General features: G+C 53.7%; 1 protein-coding gene across 6 annotated transcripts in view; it reads right to left on the bottom strand.

Annotated features, from left to right (window-relative positions):
• The window catches only part of DNMT3A (DNA methyltransferase 3 alpha), a 105,166-nt gene that overhangs the window by 70,770 nt on the left and 16,717 nt on the right, over positions 1 to 17,679 (bottom strand). For 5 of the 6 annotated variants that reach the window (XR_011482108.1, XM_070450805.1, XM_070450815.1 and 2 more), the window contains exon 2: positions 7,561 to 7,815. Coding sequence is in view for 5 of the 6 variants with exons in the window: in XM_070450805.1 (XP_070306906.1) it covers positions 7,561 to 7,623 (63 nt within the window). In the remaining variant the exon portion in view is untranslated. Of the gene's footprint in view, positions 1 to 7,560; positions 7,816 to 8,080; positions 8,187 to 17,679 lie in introns of those variants that run through there. The other variant, XM_070450809.1, reaches the window with a different exon arrangement.

Here is a 17,679-nt window from a genome sequence, read left to right as displayed (position 1 = left end):
CTGTCACTTCGATTTACGTAACCCTTTACAGGTTTCAAAGCCCCTTCTCATTTGGAGGCCTGTTAGATGAGGCAGTTATCATCAGGCTCTCTCAACTTCTGAGGCTAGGATTTGACCTACATTTTAACACAGCTCACTGGATGGATTATTTTAAGCCACATACAACTTCTCATTCTGAGGAGCTGGGCCATGACGATAATAATCTCTCGTATTTGTACAGTACGTGGTAATTAACAAAGCATTTTCACATACGTTATTTCATTTTATTCTTATGCCTTACAGAAAGTAGAGCTGGTTCTTTTTTTTTTTCCATTACGCAGGCGGGAAATCTGAAGCTCAGGGTGGTTCTTTCAGAGATCAGAGAGCCAGCAAGGGAGGCCTTAAGGACCAAAATTTAAATCTTTTCATTCCCAGCCCCTGGATCTTTCCACAGCAACATGCCATGATACCCTCCTCTGCCGTGTGTTCCTGGCACATGTACATATGTGTGACATGAGCAGGCAGGCAAGCCAAGGTAAAGGTATGCGCTGGCATTCATACACACACACACACACATCCACACACGGTTGTCTCAGGGGCCTCATGCCTAGACAGGGACCCCTCCCCCTAAGAGACAGCATATCCCACGAGGCCCTCACCCAGAGATAGCCGGCGAGACACACATGCTCCCTTCGGAACGCACACCGGATGCTAACAACCCGGCATCCGCTGAGCAGATGTCTCAAGTTGGTGTTTGAGTTGAGGGGATGAACTTGCCGGATCTAGCCAGCCACTTGCCTGGGCCCCCCGGGACAAGAAGCACGTACCAGCCTTCGCCAGCTGGCTGGCCGGCCTCCCAGGATCTGTCTGTGGTCGTGGAATTCAGTGAAACAAATTGGCTTCTCTGGCAGGCAGAGCCCGTTCTGGGCACCTGAGTCCCCAGCCTGCAGAGCTACGGGCACAGGACCCCCCACCCCCACCCCCGGGCCACCCCACACACGCTCATGCACACGCACATGCCCAGCAGGCCCAGGCCAGCCCGTGGAAAGGTGGCCTCAGGGTGAGCTGCAGGAGGCCGGGCAGGAGGGCAGAGCCATGGGACACTTCTGTTGGTGCTCACACTTCCACACGGCCCTCCTGGGCCCCTGCCTCTCCTGCTCTCAGCCACCTCCCAGAGCTCAGCAGTCCTCTATTCCAACTATCCAAAAATATTCAACAAGCATTCACTGACTGCTCGGTGGGCTTCGTGTGATAATTACTGATGAAGGTCTTCCACGGCTCCCAAAAGGCCCCATTCCTGAGCAGGCAGCGGCCATGTCCTCTGGGCCCCTCCCACCCTCAGAGCTCCTGGGCACTTGCACACCATGGGTTCTCCCAGGTCCTTCATACCCCGTGCGCCACGCTGGGGCCTCACTGCTTTCCAAAAGAGAAACTCCCCCAGTATACACCCAGCCCACCACAGCCCAGCCATGCCCACCCTTGCGGTCCTGGGGCTGCCATGAGGCCAGGCCCGTGGATGAGCTCAGAATCATTTATTGAGCACCTACTGTGTACCAGATATAAAGATAAGCAAATAGGGAACGCAGTTCAGAGGGAGAGACACCACCTAAACACACAAGGGCCTGTGCTGTGTTGAAGGCTGGATGGAGCATGGCCACTCTGCTAGCTGCCTCCCCTGTGGCTCCTAAGCGCCTCTGCCCTCACCCCTTCAGCAGCCCACCCAGGTTCTGTGCAGCCCACCATCTCATCCTTGCCCCACCAGCCACCCTCACTTCGTGGACAGAAAGAATCCAGGTAAAACCACTCTGCCACCATGTGGCCTTTACCAAGTTTTTCAGCCTCTCTCAGCCTCAATTTCTCACCTGTAAAAATGGGGATAATGACAGTGGACACCTCCAGTTACGTGAGGATTAAGTGAGGAAATTGCCAGTCCTCTAGACTCTGCCTTTCCATGCTGGCATGTGCTAAGTGGGGTGATTATACGTGACAGTCCTCGTTGCTCTGTGGCTCTCCATAAGGGCAGCTGCAGGCCAAGTTCAGTCCTTGTGCCCAGCCCAGGTGCCAGAGAGGAAAGGCATCAGCCCACTTTACACTCTTCCTGGGACACCCTCTCCTGCTCAGCTCCCTGCCGGCCCTCTTCGCTCCACAGAACTGAGCTCGGCTTCCCCACCCAGCCCACGGCCCCTCATGGAGCCTCCAAAGATAGCAGAGCCGCTGCCATAGGACTTGGGTTCATCCTGCAACTTGCCTTGGTTTTGCTTCTGCTCAGTGGGAGACAGGAGAAAGGGCCAGGGGCTCTCAGGGTGCTTAAACCCACACCACTCACTCCCTCATCTGCACCATCCCCATTCTTCTCCCAGGCCCTCAGTCCTCGGGGCTACAGTAGATCTTGGGCACCAATGTGCAGATAGGGCGGTAGGCAGCAAGATAAGCAAATGGGGAGAAAGGTAAGAAGGTAGGTAGACAGACAGCTAGTTAACTACCCAAAATAAATGATAAGACTCAATCTGTGCCAGGGCCCTGTGTTAACCGCTCACACACACGGTCTCCTGGAAACCTCTCATTTCGATGCTCAGCAGTCATGTAGCTGAGTCTACATTCAAACACAGGCCTGTCTCCAGAGTCCAGCTGATCCCCACTCAAGACTGAACTGACTGCAAAGTTAAACGTGACAAGTCGTGGCAGCTAACTTCGAGAAGTTGAGAGAGCCTGAACCCTACAATGGAGGTCCTGGTCAGCTCTGGGGCTGTGTGGGGGCACTATTTACATCACTCGTCTGCTCTCCATGCCTGAGCATCTAATCGACTCCACTGAGCTAAAAGTGGATATTTTTTATTGTCCGTGGACCATTATTATTAGCTGTGTACCTGAAGAGATAAGGGTATTTCCGCCTTTTCTGGAACTGTTTAAATGTGTAAGAGGGAAGGCTATTTCAGCGACCCCTATGATGACAATTATAAAGAAAAGAGCCGGCCCTGAGTGACCATGTGCGCTTTAAGTGCATGAAAGGGAAGGCATGCCTGGGGGCGGACGCCGGACCTGTGGACCAGCAAGAACAGCTGAGCCTGGAGCCAGGGGAACCCCACCCAAGGATGCCCCTGAAGCTCACAAGCCAGAGCTCAGGAAGTCAGTGCTTGCCAGCCCTCTGGGTTGGACTTAGGTGAGGAGGGAGAAGCTCCCTTCATGGCGCTGGCCACATGTGTGTATATATACACATGTATGTAAAGACACACATACAGGCATACATGGGCACACCTGCTGTGCTCCCCAGCACAAATACATATCTCCCCACCACCACCACCACTGGTGCTTCTCCTACCCAGCAGGAGAGGGTCCAAGGAGGAGCCGCCCGCCTCCGAGGGCAGGCATGGCTTACCCATCCTTGTATCTTCCTATCCCCTTCCTTTTGCTAGGTCCTCCAGGGAGGTCTATCCAGTTCACCCAACAGACTCGGGGAGCCCTACTATGTGCCAGGCACTGGAAAAAAACCTAAGTTTGAAGAGAAACAAAAGAGGGAAGGCAGAAGGGAAAGAAGCAACATGTACACAGCAGTGTCTTCACACAGAAGAGCATGTATTGGGTGTGTGTGTGCATGTGCAAGCGCACACGTGTGCACATGTACACAGTCGTGCATACTAGCCTGCACACGTGAGCTCCTGCTAGGGATGAGTGTCCCCAACATCCACCCCAGGGCAAGAGCATGGCTATGCAGAGAAAAGCATTCTCTGACCGTCTCGACTTTTAGTCTAAATAAACATTCTTTAACTTGCAGCAGAAGAAACGTGGCTAGGACCACGGAACATCACAGTGGGGAGGCAACATCCACTCTGTTCCCCCTTCACGTGGGATGCAGCCTGAAAGGCCCAGAAGCCTGGGTTATAATCCCAGCACCACCACTTGCTAGCTCTGTGGACTTAAACAAGTGACCTGACCTCTCTGAGCATCAGTTTAGTCTTTAATAAGATAGTGATGGAAATAACAGAGCCTATCTTAGGGAGCAGTTGTAAGAAGGCAAGCACAGAACTTAAGAGAGCACCTGGCAGACAGTCAGCACTCAATGCATATGTTAGGTTTCTGAGGCCAAAGGAGAAGGGGAGCAGGAAGATGAGGGGCCCAGCCTGGGGCCTAGACTCCTCGTGAGGCACTGATTCACATTTGAGGATCCAAGGAGGCCCTTCCAACCCCGAGGCTTGGAACGCTCTTGGTCCCCTGCCCTGTTCCTCTGCCCCACCTCTCCCCTCCACGCGAGACCTAGAACCCCATCTCCAAGATTCCCCCTGAGCCAGGACCCAGGTTCCTGGCCTTCCTGCAGTTTACCTCCCCCTCCCTTCTCTGTGGCCACATTTACCCAGCTGACCCTTCCCGGCCAGAGCCCCAGAGCTCAGCACCCCTTCCAAGCCTGCCTCCTCCCAGTCTCCCCAAGCAGCCCCGTCCCTGCCCAGCAGACGGATGGTAAGGTGAGGGGGGCTGCAGGGAGAAGGGACACTGGGCAGGAGCCAGAAGGACACCTCTCTGCTCTCTCAGCCTACTGACCACAGCACTGTGCCCTGCCTGCTTGATCCGAGCTCTGGGACTGCTCTCCAGTGAAGGAGTCTCATCCACTCTCATTCTCCTCTCCTATCCATAAGGTATTTTCTGAGCATCTGCTCTGAGCTAGTCAGGCCTTGAGGATCCACCCCAATGACAGTATTGGGGTCCTGCCCTCCAGGGGCAGCAGCAAGGCGGGATATGATCCACACCGGTACTTCTCAAGTCCCCTAGAGGGCTGGTTAAAACAAGGATCGCTGGGTTCTCCCCAGAGCTTCTGATTCAGCAGGTCTGGGGTGGGGCCTGAATATTTGCATATCTAACGCTTCCAGGTATTGCTGGTATTGCTGGTTTATAGACCACAGTGTGAGAACCGCTGATTCTCTCTGTAATTCAAGGCGGACTGAAGCCAGGGCTTTGATCAGAAAGGAGGAGAGAAGCTCAGGGAAAGGGCACACCAGGCAGAGGAAGCAGCATAAACAAAGGCCTGGTGGCTCCAGGAAGTACAGCAGTGAAAGGTACAGGGAGGCGGTGCTGCTGGGGAAGGAGGGGTAGGCGGGAAGGGCACGTGGGGCCAGGCGGTGAAGGGGCCAGTGGGCAGCCACACCCCTGCCCTCTGGCTCACCAAGCAGCTCCTTTGTGCCAGGCGCCCCTGGAAACTCTGCCAGGTTCCTTGGGCTCTGGCCCAAACCCATCTTCCCCTCTGCAGCCACGCGGCACCCCTGCCCCAGGCCTGGCTTTCACAGGCTGCCGTAGGTGGCTGTCAGCATCTCTGCCCGCCCTCCCAGGGCGGCTCCTGGAGCCGCGAAAGGCAGCCCTGAGGTGCCAGGGAGACGTGCCAGGTGAGCCAGCATGCACACCACGGAGGAGCGCCCGCCATGCCCCAGCCCCCGTCTATCAGCTCCTTCTATCAGCACCAGGCGCTGGGCCTGTGTGTTTGTTGCCTCTTGAGCCAGAGCAGTTACTATGGGTAGATAATAATAGCAATCGTAATCCCTCATAATTGGACCAGACTTTGCTGTTTGCAGGGCACTCCATGCCCGTGACCTCATCTGACTTCCACAACCACCCTATGAGACAGGCACAGTGAGAGTTACTATCCCCATTTTACAGCTGAGCAAATGCAAACCCAGAGGGCCTGAAAGTCACATCTCCAGGAAATGACATCCGCGGGCCTAGGGCCTGGGACTTGGGACTCTCTGGCCAGTGCTTTTTCTCTGTCCTGAATTGTCATGATAGTGAGCCCATCTGCTGCTCTCCCTGGGGGCTCTGCTGCCCAGGGAAGCCCTGGCCAGTAACGGGAGGAATGTGGCCTGTCTGCCCCCTCTCCTTCATCTGTGGGGGGGCAGGTGACCACCAACTGCAGGTGTATAAACACAGAGCAGTGTCAGCACCAGAAAGGACACTGGGCCAGGGGAGGGGGTCAGGAGGAGCAAAGCCAGGCCCAAGGAGGGAAGGGAATTAGTCATGGCCACAGCTGCGGGTCAAGAGCACAGGTGGCCGCAGGTGGCCTTGGCTCTTTGATGGCAGGGTGTGGGTCTGCTACAGTCTGAGTCCTGGGTGGGAGGAGCCCAGAAAGCCCATGGGATCAGAAAGAAAGGGACTGACCTGCAGCCCCTAGGAGCCCCAGCAGGTGGGCTGCAGCATGCACTTTGTCCCCAGCTTGGGGGCATACATGGCCTCTCACCCTAAGGCACTCTACTGGGTTCCTGGCTGGGAAGGCAGGTTTCTGGGCTTCATGCATGCACATGTATGTGTGTGTGTCCATACCAGGACCCACACAGGTGGGGCAGGAGACAGGGCTCTCTTCTGGACTCACCACTGATTAGCTGGGCCCAGCTTCCTCGTCTACAAACCAGGGCCATCTGTCCTTGCCCCACTTGTTTCAAGGGCTGTCCTCAAGGACCAAATGGATGGAAATCACCCAGAAAACAGAAACTGACTCTAAGAATGAGCAAGCCTCAGAAGAGGCCGAGCACACACAGTGGGGAAAGTAGGCAGGGAGCGGGGTCTCGGAACTGCGGCTGATCACGGTCCTCAGAGCTGCCGCTCCTCAGAGGGCTCAGGGGTCCCACGCCTGGTGTCAGGTGTCCCCCTGGTTCCAGAAAGACCAACTGTGCCCCGTGAGCACACCCTGCTACTCCCAGCTACCACCTAGCACCACCACCCCTCAAACCCGCTCAGGAAAAGGAGAGCAGGCAGAGGACACTGCGGGGACCAGCCCGGGCCTACCAGATGGGACGCCCCAGGAAGGTCACGGCTGGCATGCTTCCCTGTCAGGGTGGAGGCGGGGCCTGCCATCCCTGGGGATTCGAGTGGTTCTGCCAACAGGTGGACATGGCTTGGTGAGGTCCTCAGATAGCCAGTCAGGACCCAGCAGGGACTCCCACTAGTCTGCAGGGATCTCCTCTAACTGACTTGGGCCCATCCTAGAGTTCAGCAGAAGGGCAAAGAGGTCACCCCTCTTGGGGCCCTAAAAACAAGGATGTCACTGGCTTTAGGGCCAGAAGTGACGCTTGCTCAGAGCCGGGGTGGGGTGGGGGCGGGAAACCAGTGTCTCCACCGTGGCTGGTGCCACCCTGAGCTCACCGCACCCCACACCCCACAGTGAGCCGGGCTGTCTGTGTGGCAGCGGGAGTCCTCACCAGGCCTCCCATCTACAGAGCTCCTTGAACTTGTCTTTGGCCTCCCCAAAGCTACTAACCCCTCAGGCAAACAGATCTAAACTAGGTAAAATGACTCAGACCTAAGGACACACAGCTAGTTAAGAGGCCGATTCAGAAAGGAAGCCAGGTTTGGGGCCCCTGCCAGGCCGACCCCTAACAATCACACAGACCTGGGCTCTGAAGTTCGGCTCAAACACCGCGGAGGGGTGGGGGTGTGGGCTTAGAGACCAGCTCCTGGAGCCTGATCTCCAGTATTTAACCTCTTCACACCTCAGTTTGCTTATCACAAAAGAAGAAGACTCCTTCCTCCCTACAGCCCCATGTGGAGACGAGCAATGAGGTCCAGCGCCCAGCTCTCCCCCTCATCCCTGCACAGTCAGCTGCTCACCTTGCGCTCCTCTTCCCGCTCCGGAGCGGAGCCGCTGGTGTCCCCGGGGCCGCTGGCCGGCATCGCGGGCAGCTGGGCGGTGGGAGGCAGGCTGGGGCTGCACGGGGCTGGGGGGCTGCTGGGCTTTGGGGAAGGAATTATCGTGGTCTCGGTAAGCAAGAGTTACAACTTAGACATAGATCCAGGTGCGGAGCGGAAACCCTGGGGAACTGCGGCCTCAGGCTGCCGGTGGGGTTGGGCTTCCAGTGACTCCACCTGTGGAAGAAGAGAAGAGAGGGGTCAGCAGGGCGGGCACCGCCCCCCCCACCCAGACCCTCCCACCTGACCCCTAGTCCCTCCCAGGGCCAGCCCCTAAGCTTCAGGGCCCCCCCACCCCCCAGCCTGTGAGGCCTGCCCCTCCAATCTGACTCTTCTTCCCAGGCACCGGCTGGACCCGGCACCCTAGGGACCAGGGGAAATCGAGGCCACCGAGTTGGCAGCGGGGCCCTGCCTGGCTTCCCTCGGGGGGCCCGCCACCTGCCTCCGAGGCAGCGAGGGGACGACAGTCTCCCGGGGGCCTCCGCGCGGCTGTGGCACAGTGGGACTCACAGCTGCCTCCCGCCTCCTCCCGTGTCTTCATTCACGTCTGTTCTTTCCTTTGAAAGCTTCCCGCAGCCTCCCTCCCACCCCCAACCACCCCCTGGGAAATCCCAGAGGTCCCCAGCCCGGCTACATTTTCCTCTGATCTGTCCTCCCCGCACCCCCACCCCCACACCGCTCCCACCACGTGGAGGAAGTGAGCGGCAGTCACAGGATGTAGTGAAATGAATGTCACCTCACTTCGGGACGGGCGCCTGGGCCCGGAGAAAGCTGAGGTTGAACTCGGGGGCTGCGGCCAGGCTGAAGGCCTAGGTCTGCAGAGCTGTCGTGGGGACGCCCTGTGGGCGGGAGAGGCTGTGGCCGCAGCCACGCCGAGGGAGGAGGCCAGGCTGCTCTGCCCCTCCACCCGTGAACCGGCCCCATCTGCCCTCAGAAACTGGTGGGCTCCAAGGGGCCCTGCAAAGGCACAAGGCTGAATTTTAGGGGCTTTTCAGTCTCCCTGCTTCAGGTGTGGGCCTCAAGCCAGCGAACTAACAAAGCCTGGGCCCCACCCCCACCACAGGCCTCAGCTGGGGGTGGGGGTGCTGTGGCTTCACCCGCCCCCCCCTTCACTCGGAGGAGACACTGAGTTCTCCTGGGCCAAGCCCCTGCCTCCAGTGCGCCAGCCAGGACAGGGAGGGGACTGGCAGGAGGAAAGTGGGAGGCAGGCTGGATCGAGGCCCACCCACACCCTTCCCCTTCCAGTTCCCGGTTCTGCTTCCCCCATTCCCCCTCCCTCCAGGGCTTCTTCTCCCATCCCCCTCCAGCCAGGGCTCCCTGGAAAACCAGGAACCGGAGAAGGCGCAGGCTTGGGTCTTCCACGGGTGCAGCCCCTCCCCGGGGATGGGCGTTGGGGGGCTGGGGTGGTGTGGAGGGGAAGCTGGCGCTAGGAAGGGCCTCCTTAGGGCCAGGACAGGAGGGGCCCCCGTAAGTTAGAGCCTGGATGGGCTGAAGGTGTGCCACCCCCGCCCAGGGGAGCCCTAAGGAAGCTGCAGGTGGACCACGGATGCCTGGGCTGAAGAACGTGTGTGTGCCATTAGCTGCTGGCATAGCCAGTGCAGAAGCAAGAGCAGGTCCATGTGTCCCACGGTGTACGAAACCCAGAATGGGCCTTCCTCTTCGGGCAGCCACGAGTATTATTATTACCATCTCCACGAGTGGTTACTACCGTCTATAGAAGTATCACTACCATCTACTGTAGAATCTAAGGTTGCAGAAGGCTAGGGCTTATCTGTGTTCCAGAGTCAGAGCAGAGGCTTGAACCCAGATCACCAACTCCAGAGCTCTCAGGGCATCTCTATAAAGCTCCATCCCCCCAGCTTATACCACCCCTCAGAGACAACCCCAGGAACCCATCAGACACCAATCCAACCCAGAACTCCACAGGGCTTCCGTCCATCATTAGCCAGCAAGTCCCCCTCAAACCCATTCCTTGTTTGTTAGCACAAACATCCCCCAGTCACCCATCACATCAAAAGCTTCGAAAAGGAGGTGGAAGCCAAGAGAGGCAGAGTCTGATTGGGAAGAAGAACACTGATCCCAGAGTCAGCAGAGGTGGCTCTAATCCTGACTCGGGCTCCTCTGGCCCTCAGTTTCCTCATCTGTAAAATGGAAGCATTGGATTGATCTTCAAGAACCAGGTCTTCCAGCCCTGTCCTGCCCTGCCAAGCTGCTGGAGGCCCTGAGGGCAAAGGGTGGGAGCAGATGGTGGGGGTGGGGGTGGTCCGGGCATCTCCGGGAACGCTGAGGGCCTAGCATGGCGTCCATGCAGAGCTGGGCACCAAGTACTTTAGGGACAGAGAACCCTCTCCAGGAAATTTGTTTCAATGCTGCCCTGAGGGCTAGAAATGTCCAGGGGTTTCTGTAAGAAAAAGCACTGGTGACAAGAGGAAGGAAGCAGGAGGGAAAAAGCAGAACATCACAGGGTGTTGACCCTGAGGGCAGACACCCCGGAAAGGAAATGCTCATCCCCCTCACCCTCCCCTGCTTACCCGCCTGAGCTGCACACTCTGTCCACACAGCAAACACAGCTGACCTGGGTCAGCCTTCTGGCTCCTTCGTGTAACCCGATGGAACAGCCTTGTCAGTAAGTGTCCCTCCAAGTCAGCCAGCATCATCGAAAATCACCCAGCACAGGGCCGGGCAGCCCATGCACTGCAGAGCTCTGGGGCCCACCGGGGCAGTCAAGGTCCAGGCCTGGACACAGTGCTGCCTGCCTGTCCTTAGATGCTTCCTTCTTCTCCCAAGCAGCCCTGCTGAGGGGAGAGACCTGCTCCTGAGCCCACGGTCCCAACGCAGCAGCACGTGCCCAGCATGACACGACAGCCCTGCTGCTCCTGGCTCCAAAGCACCCTCCTCACCCGTGCCAAGGCTGCATCACCAAACCACCACCAAACAGAGACCCTTGCCAAGAACCCTCCCACCAAGATTCGTTGTTGTTTAACCTCTAAGTCGTGTCTGACTCTTTTGGGACCCCATGGACTGTGGCCTGACAGGCTCCTCTATCCATGTGATTTCCCAGGCAAGAAACCTGGAGTGGGTTGCCGTTTCCTTCTCCAGGGGATCCTCCCAATCCAGGGATCGAACTGGCATCTCCTGCATTGGCAGGCAGATTCTTTACCACTGAGCCACCAGGGAAGGCCCACTACCATGATAGGCAGCTTTTATTTTCTCCTTTATACTGCTAACGTCCACAGTGGCCATGAATAATGTTTACAAGAACTTTTAAACAATTGTTTTGAGGAATCCTACAGGAAAGTATCTTGGTATCACAACTGACATGGTCACTGTCATCACTGCTCCAGTTACAAAACCGTTATGGAAAAAGATTGGGATTCTGAATATAAACACCCAACTGCCCAAATGTGCAATCTTCTAAATCCAATGTGGGGAAAAGATGGTTTAAGACACAAATTCACAAGATTGGGCTGAACAGAGAGGAAACACCACCAACAAAAAGTGGGGGTCTGGAAAGCAGACTTGTAGCAGGCAAATTTCAGACAGTACATGACAAGTGATTTATGACAGAATCCTTTAAAGACACTTGGGATGACAGCACCATGGATCACCCGTGGAACCAGGGGTGAAGAGAAGGTATGTGTGAAAAAGATCAAATGAAAGAAGTTAAAATCTAGATACACTTCCACCATAAAGTCTGAAGGTTTTCTCTCTGGAGAGCACCAAACAGAGGGTCTTTGCACAGAGTCATCCAGCACAGCTGAGAGCAAGAACAATAAATCAAAACCAAGGAGATGGCAACTTCTCTGGTGATCCGGTGGCTGACTCCCAATGCAGGGGGCCTGGGTTCTATCCCTGGTCAGGGAAGTAGAACCCACAAGCTGCAACTAAGAGTTCACATGCTCAATTAAACGTCCTGCATGCAGCAATAAAGATCAAACATCCCAAGTGCTGCAACTAAGACCTGGCGCTGTCAAATAAATGCAAAAACACAAACCCAAGGAGATGAAGGTTATTTTCAATGGTGATGTTGAATACCTCAGGCTAGTCGCTCATTGGGTTCCTAGAATACCAGCAGCCAGATCCTTACCTTCTTTTCAGCAGAATCTTATCAGTACAAGAAGAAAGGTCTAAGAATACCCATACCAGCAACCAGAACCCAAATGGTTTCCAAGTGGCTTGTTTACATCAGCCAATATGGGTCTGCAAGTGAACCAGCTTCTAATCTGTATTTCAGTGCCCTGTTATTAATGCTGCAAGGACAACCAAGAACCACTAGATATCTGAGGGAAGCCTCCTAACTTGGAGTGCTGTCAACACCATGCCCCTGACCCCCGGGGCTGTCTTTTTAACCTGACAGAACTACAGGTGTGACTAGCTGTTCTAACTCTGGGGTCTGGATTCAGGAGCTGAATGGATTTGGATAAAAATGCAGATCTGTTGTGGGCAATGTGCTCCAAACAGGGGAGTAAACCAAGCAAGAAGACATGAGCTCCAGAAAACAGGAATTCTAACCAGAAGGAAGGTGACGGGAATGCCAAGGAAAACCACAGAAAGAAGTCACTGAAAAGCAGCTACACTGTGCCGTATGCGCTGAGAGCAGATAACTCAAAAAATGGAACTGAAACATAATACTTGCTGTGACTGCCCTTGTGGAAAGCCATACAGATAGCTATTAGCAGGTGCGGCAGGTACGGGCAAAAGGTATAAAGAAAATAAGGCACATAAAGAAGCAAGGTAATTAGTCACTTCAGGAGGAAAAAAGGAAACTTAGGTAGTACAGTAAAAAGCTCAGCTGTGAATAGTTGTATTAGTTGATTTAACAAGTGTGTGTGTGTGTATACATACATATAAGCATATATATATATGTAACTTACAAATGAATGCATGTTTGCATGTATGCATGTGGATATATACATATTACATGGTGTATTAATTTCCTATGGCTCCTGTTACAAATTACCAGAAAGTTAATGCCTTAAAAAAACACAAATTTGTTTCCTGAAGTTCTGGAAGTCAGAAGTCTAAACAAAGTCCAAAATGGTTCTTGTCACTGGGCTGAAATCAAGGTGTTGGCAGGCAGTATTCTTTCCTAGAGGCCCTGGGGAGAATCCATTTTCTTGACTTTTTCAGCTTTGGGAGGCGGCTCACATTCCTTGGCTCCTGGCCCGCTTCCATCCTCAAAGTCAGTGATGGCTGGTCTTTATCCCATCTCACTACTCTGACCTGCCTGCCTCTGCCTCTCACGTTCAAAGATCCTGATGGTGACACTGGGCCCACCCAGGTGATCCAGGATGAATCTCCCCAGCTCAAGATCCTTCACTTAACCACTTCGGCAAAGGCTCTTTTGCCACATGAGGTGACACATGTACACGAGGTTCAGATGTGGATGTGGCCACGTCCTAATCCTCTGAATTTTTGTGGGGCCATTAACCTGACAGCTACACACATACATATATTATTTTATGCATAAGACATTTTTGAAAGAACATTGGTAAGGTACTATTAATAGTCTGCCTACCACGAGAGCTGTAGGAGGATGGCAGGGTAGAAAGCCATGGCTGGCCATATAAGAGAGTTAAGTTCTTATTTACTACATAGGAAATCAATGGAAAATGTCTACAACGGAAGAGTCAAAAATACACACATTACTCAGATCCACGAGCTGTAAAATTGCTAGAAGAAACAGCTAAAAGTGGTTGCCTCTGAGAAGAAGAAGGTGGAAGTAGGCGAGGAACAAGTGCATTTTTGTGAAAAGATGTTAGTCCTGTCTGACTTCTTAAATTATACGCATGTATCACTGTGAAGAAATAAAGAGTAATTTTTGAAAAGAGAGAATGGGTCTGGGAACGAGGGCTTACATCCCAGCTGCAGCCATCGGGTGGGCTTGGCCTCCATCCACCTCCGTAAGAGTGCAGCTAAGTCCTTCCACCTCTATTACTCTATGAAACCATCACATCCCACAGAATAACCATCATCAGCTCCTCACACCCACACAGAGTTCCATCATCAGCTCTAAAAGTGGTACCTTCCTCCTTGCCCCCCCACCACGCCCCTCACGAAATGTTTAATTCTCCCAGCACATCATTTCCACCAAGTCCTGCCCATGCGCGGCACAGCTCAGCTCCCTTACATTCCTCCCAAACTGCATCTCCACCTGCCATGGCTGCCCACAGTCCTAACCATGATGCCGCTTGCTCATCAGTCCATCTCAGACCCAAGACCCACAACTCAACCATCTCCTGCCCACACCCTCCTGCTGTTCAGCTCCCACCTCCACCACCACACTGTCCCCAGTACCATTCCTACCCTCTTCACCAACCCCAATACCATCAGCACCCTGGGCCATGCACCCAAAAGCCTCGCCTTCACGCCTTCTCCAACCAGAACCAACTAGACCGTCAAGCAAGTCTCACCTCAGCAAGGGCCAGCACGGAATTATCCTCTTCCAGAAACAAAACCATAACAGCCCACAAACCCAAATTCTCCATCAAAAATGATCCTAATGTGATCACCATAACGATAGACTATCCTGCTCCATCTCAAATCCTGTATTTGAATTGCGGACAAATATCTAACCATCTTGGCACCGGGCTCCTTCTTCACCCCTCAAGCTGGTAGTCTGCTCTACTTGTAGTGGACTTCGCTGGCTTGGGTCTATCTAGTTCCTTTCCTTTCCTTCCCAGGGGGTTTTGTGGTGTTTGCACTGACCCCACCCCCAACCCCAGTCACAGTGAGCATGTGACCAGGCGGGGCCAACCAGAGGCCCTCCAGGAGCGTTTTGGTGCAGTGGAAAGATGCTAACAATGATAAGATGTGAGTCAGGGGCTGCTGGCCGTGTTGGGGAAAGTCTGCCTGAGGGATGGAGATAGAGGGCTGGAACACTGAAGTCACTGTCTGGGGGCCCCTGAATCCAGCTGCACCTGAAGGCTGGTCATCTCTGAACCTCCCCTGAGTAATGTGAGACTTTCCCTACTTAGGTGTGAGTGAGTCTGTGCCTCTGGCTGACAGTCATACGCTGACTCATACGCTAATCTCAACCTCCTGAAGTCTTACCTGGAAGGCCTGACTGCGTGGGTTCAAATTCTGGCTTAACTAGCAACAACTTTGCAACTTGAGGCATACCTGTGCCTCAGTTTTCTCAGCTGTAAAATGCGGAAAATGACACTTGCCACTTCCCAGGCCTGTTGTGAGAATTAAAATGAGATGCATTAAAAATGGTAACAGGGAATTCCCTGATATCCAGTGGTTAGGACTCTACACTGCCACTACAGGGGGTCCAAGTTCCATTCCTTGGTGGGGGAACTAAGATCCAGCAAGCTCGGTGGTATGGCCAAAAAAAAAAAAACACACAAAGAAGAATGGACAAAATAACATTAAAATTATTACTTAAAAAAAAAAGCTAACCACAGTGCCTGACACAAAGAAAATACTCAATCAATTTTAACAATTATTGGTCCCTGACTAACCAAGCCCACAGTTTTCTCTCCTTTGTTGACATCCCTGGAGTGCCTGTGAGTGTCCTTCACTTAGACAGGAGCCCATACTGATTACAATTCTTACAACGCGCTAGGCCCTGTGGAAAGAGCTTTACAGTTTCAACATCCTGTTCATCTTTATACCTCACTCCAACCCTCTGAAGTGGAGACTATTTTTATCCCCATTTCCTAGATGAGAAGAATGAGGTAGGAGAGGTTAGCAAAGCTGCTGAGGTCACAGAGTATGTGGGTGGTAGGGGGAGCCAGATATCAATACAGATCCAGGCTTGTCGCCCTGAGGCCCCCAGTTTTTCATTCCATCAGGATCTCTTACAATTAGCAAGTGACCACTGCAGACATGTTAACTTTTGTCGCTTAGTAACTCAGTCAGGTCCGACTCTTTTGCGACCCCACAGACTATAGGTAGCCCACCAGGCTCCTCTGTCCAGGGGATTTTCCAGGTAAGAATACTGGAGTGGGTTACCATTTCCTCTTCCAGGGGATCTTCCTGACCCAGGGATTGAACCCTGGAGTCCTGCATTGGCAGGTGGATTCTTTACCACTGAGCCATGTTTCAACTTAGTGAAAGTGAAAGTTGCTCAGTCGTGTCTGACTCTTTGCGACCCCATGGGCTATACAGTACATGGAATTCTCCAGGTCAGAATAGTGGAGTGGGTAGCCTTTCCCTTCTTCAGGGGATCTTCCCATCCCAGGGATCGAACCCTGGTCTCCTGCATTGGCAGGTGGATTCTTTCCCACTGAGCCACATTTTAACTTTGGGCAGGAACTAATCAGAAAACAAAGTGTCCAGGTCATCTCTCTTTCCTGGTGAGGTTGGTCGGCAGTGAGGGCAGGGGGAGGGGTGGTAACAGGCAATGCGACCTTCTAATCATGCAACTCAGTGCCCTGCCCAATGCGGGAGCCATTCGCTCATGTATTTATCCTTCTATTTACTGAGCACCTGCTGTGTTGGGCACTGTGCTAAGGGACACGCGCTGCCTCCATCTCATCCTCAGAACCATCCTATGAAGTCTATGAAGTTGTTTTTACTACTATTCCCATTTTACAGAAGGATAAGCTGAGGCCTGGAGAGGTTAATTTCCTCTCCAGAGTACTTCAGGGAGAAAGTCCCCGGGCAGGATTCTGAATCCAGGTTCATCTAACTCAGGAGTCCTTGCAAACATGGCGACGAATGTGAGTAGCACGGCCCCCAGCTGAGCTGTCTGTGCCCCTTGAGCCTGCAGATAACAGGCTCAAGGCTGAATTTCCCACTTGAGCTTAGGAGGAGGTGCAAACGTGTCCTGTGGGTGACAGAAGACAGAAGAGTATCGTGCACCCCACACCACCCAATCATCTGCCAGGGTGGTGATAAACTTGGTAAGCTGGGGGCAGCAGAAAGCTAAAGGGAGGCAGCATGGCCTCCCAGACGGAGATGTTTATCTGCCACGTCTTCCCCCTCCCCGCCACAGCCTCTCTTGGTCACAAGACTGGGGCTAGATAAGGGGGCGGGGGAGGCCCCAGTGCCACTTTCTGATTGCTCATTCTCGCTCAATACGAGGGAGAGGATTGTCATCATACCATCATTCTGACTTCCAGAAACGTCCTTCCCACCCAAACCACCAGCTGCCCATAGAACACCAAAAGCCACTGGCGACAGGCCAACAACCCTGCCATGCTGTCCCCCACTTCAAAGCCCATCTGCCGGCTCTGGAGTCACAGCAAGATGGCTTGTGGCTGTCACACCACCCTCGAGGCTGGGGCACCACCAGCATGAGCATTTATAATCACACCCAGTGCTGCCATTATGGTGGCCACATGGGCAGAGATGAGTTGAATCAGAGTCCTAGGCTCATACTTTATGGTTACCATGACACAGCCCCAAAAGCAAAGAGGGGGAAAAAATGGTTTTTACTCAAAATAGACACTGGTAAGGAGCTGAAGTTGTTCTGAGGAGCCAAAATGAGCCGATACAGAGCTCCATACAGAAGTACGCATTTCCGAACGCGGTGACTCAGGAGGAATCCTGCCTTAGGGGGGTGGGGATGTATGTGCGGTGATGGGCCACACGTCTGGGAGTTGATGGGCATCCCGCGTCTAGGAGGCAGGCCACAGGGGCCAGGCTGGAAGCTCCCATGAGGCCCTGGTGGGGCCTTCTGTCTGGAAAGCCACAAGCCTGGATCTGATTCTGTCCCTGCCCCTCCTCACCCTAAAGTGACCAACGGTCCACACCTGTGTGATTTTCCACTTTTCTAGCCTTCTCTATAGAAGAGTTCACAACTGCCAGCTCCAGAGGCTCTTCACTTACTCTCCCCGTGATCCTTGCATCTGGCCCCCACTTCACCCCCGTATCTCTGAAAGGGTCTAGGGGCTCTGAGTGTTGCCCCCCACCAAGAGGATACTGCAATAATGATTGCATTGTAACACGAGTCATTGACTTTTTGGGGAGCCGCTTATGCTGCTGAATCAACAGACAAAAAGGAGTTACTTCATGAGCTGGAGTGACTAATCCCAGTTACCAAGGAGAAATCGGGTTGCTGGACACCATACAAGCCAGGAAGATAATCTC

This window comes from Odocoileus virginianus, chromosome 2, assembly GCF_023699985.2.
Source record: "Odocoileus virginianus isolate 20LAN1187 ecotype Illinois chromosome 2, Ovbor_1.2, whole genome shotgun sequence".
NCBI classification, from domain to species: domain Eukaryota; kingdom Metazoa; phylum Chordata; class Mammalia; order Artiodactyla; family Cervidae; genus Odocoileus; species Odocoileus virginianus.
The sequence above is the reverse complement of the archived record's forward strand: the minus strand, read 5'-3'. Positions and strand labels throughout refer to the sequence as shown.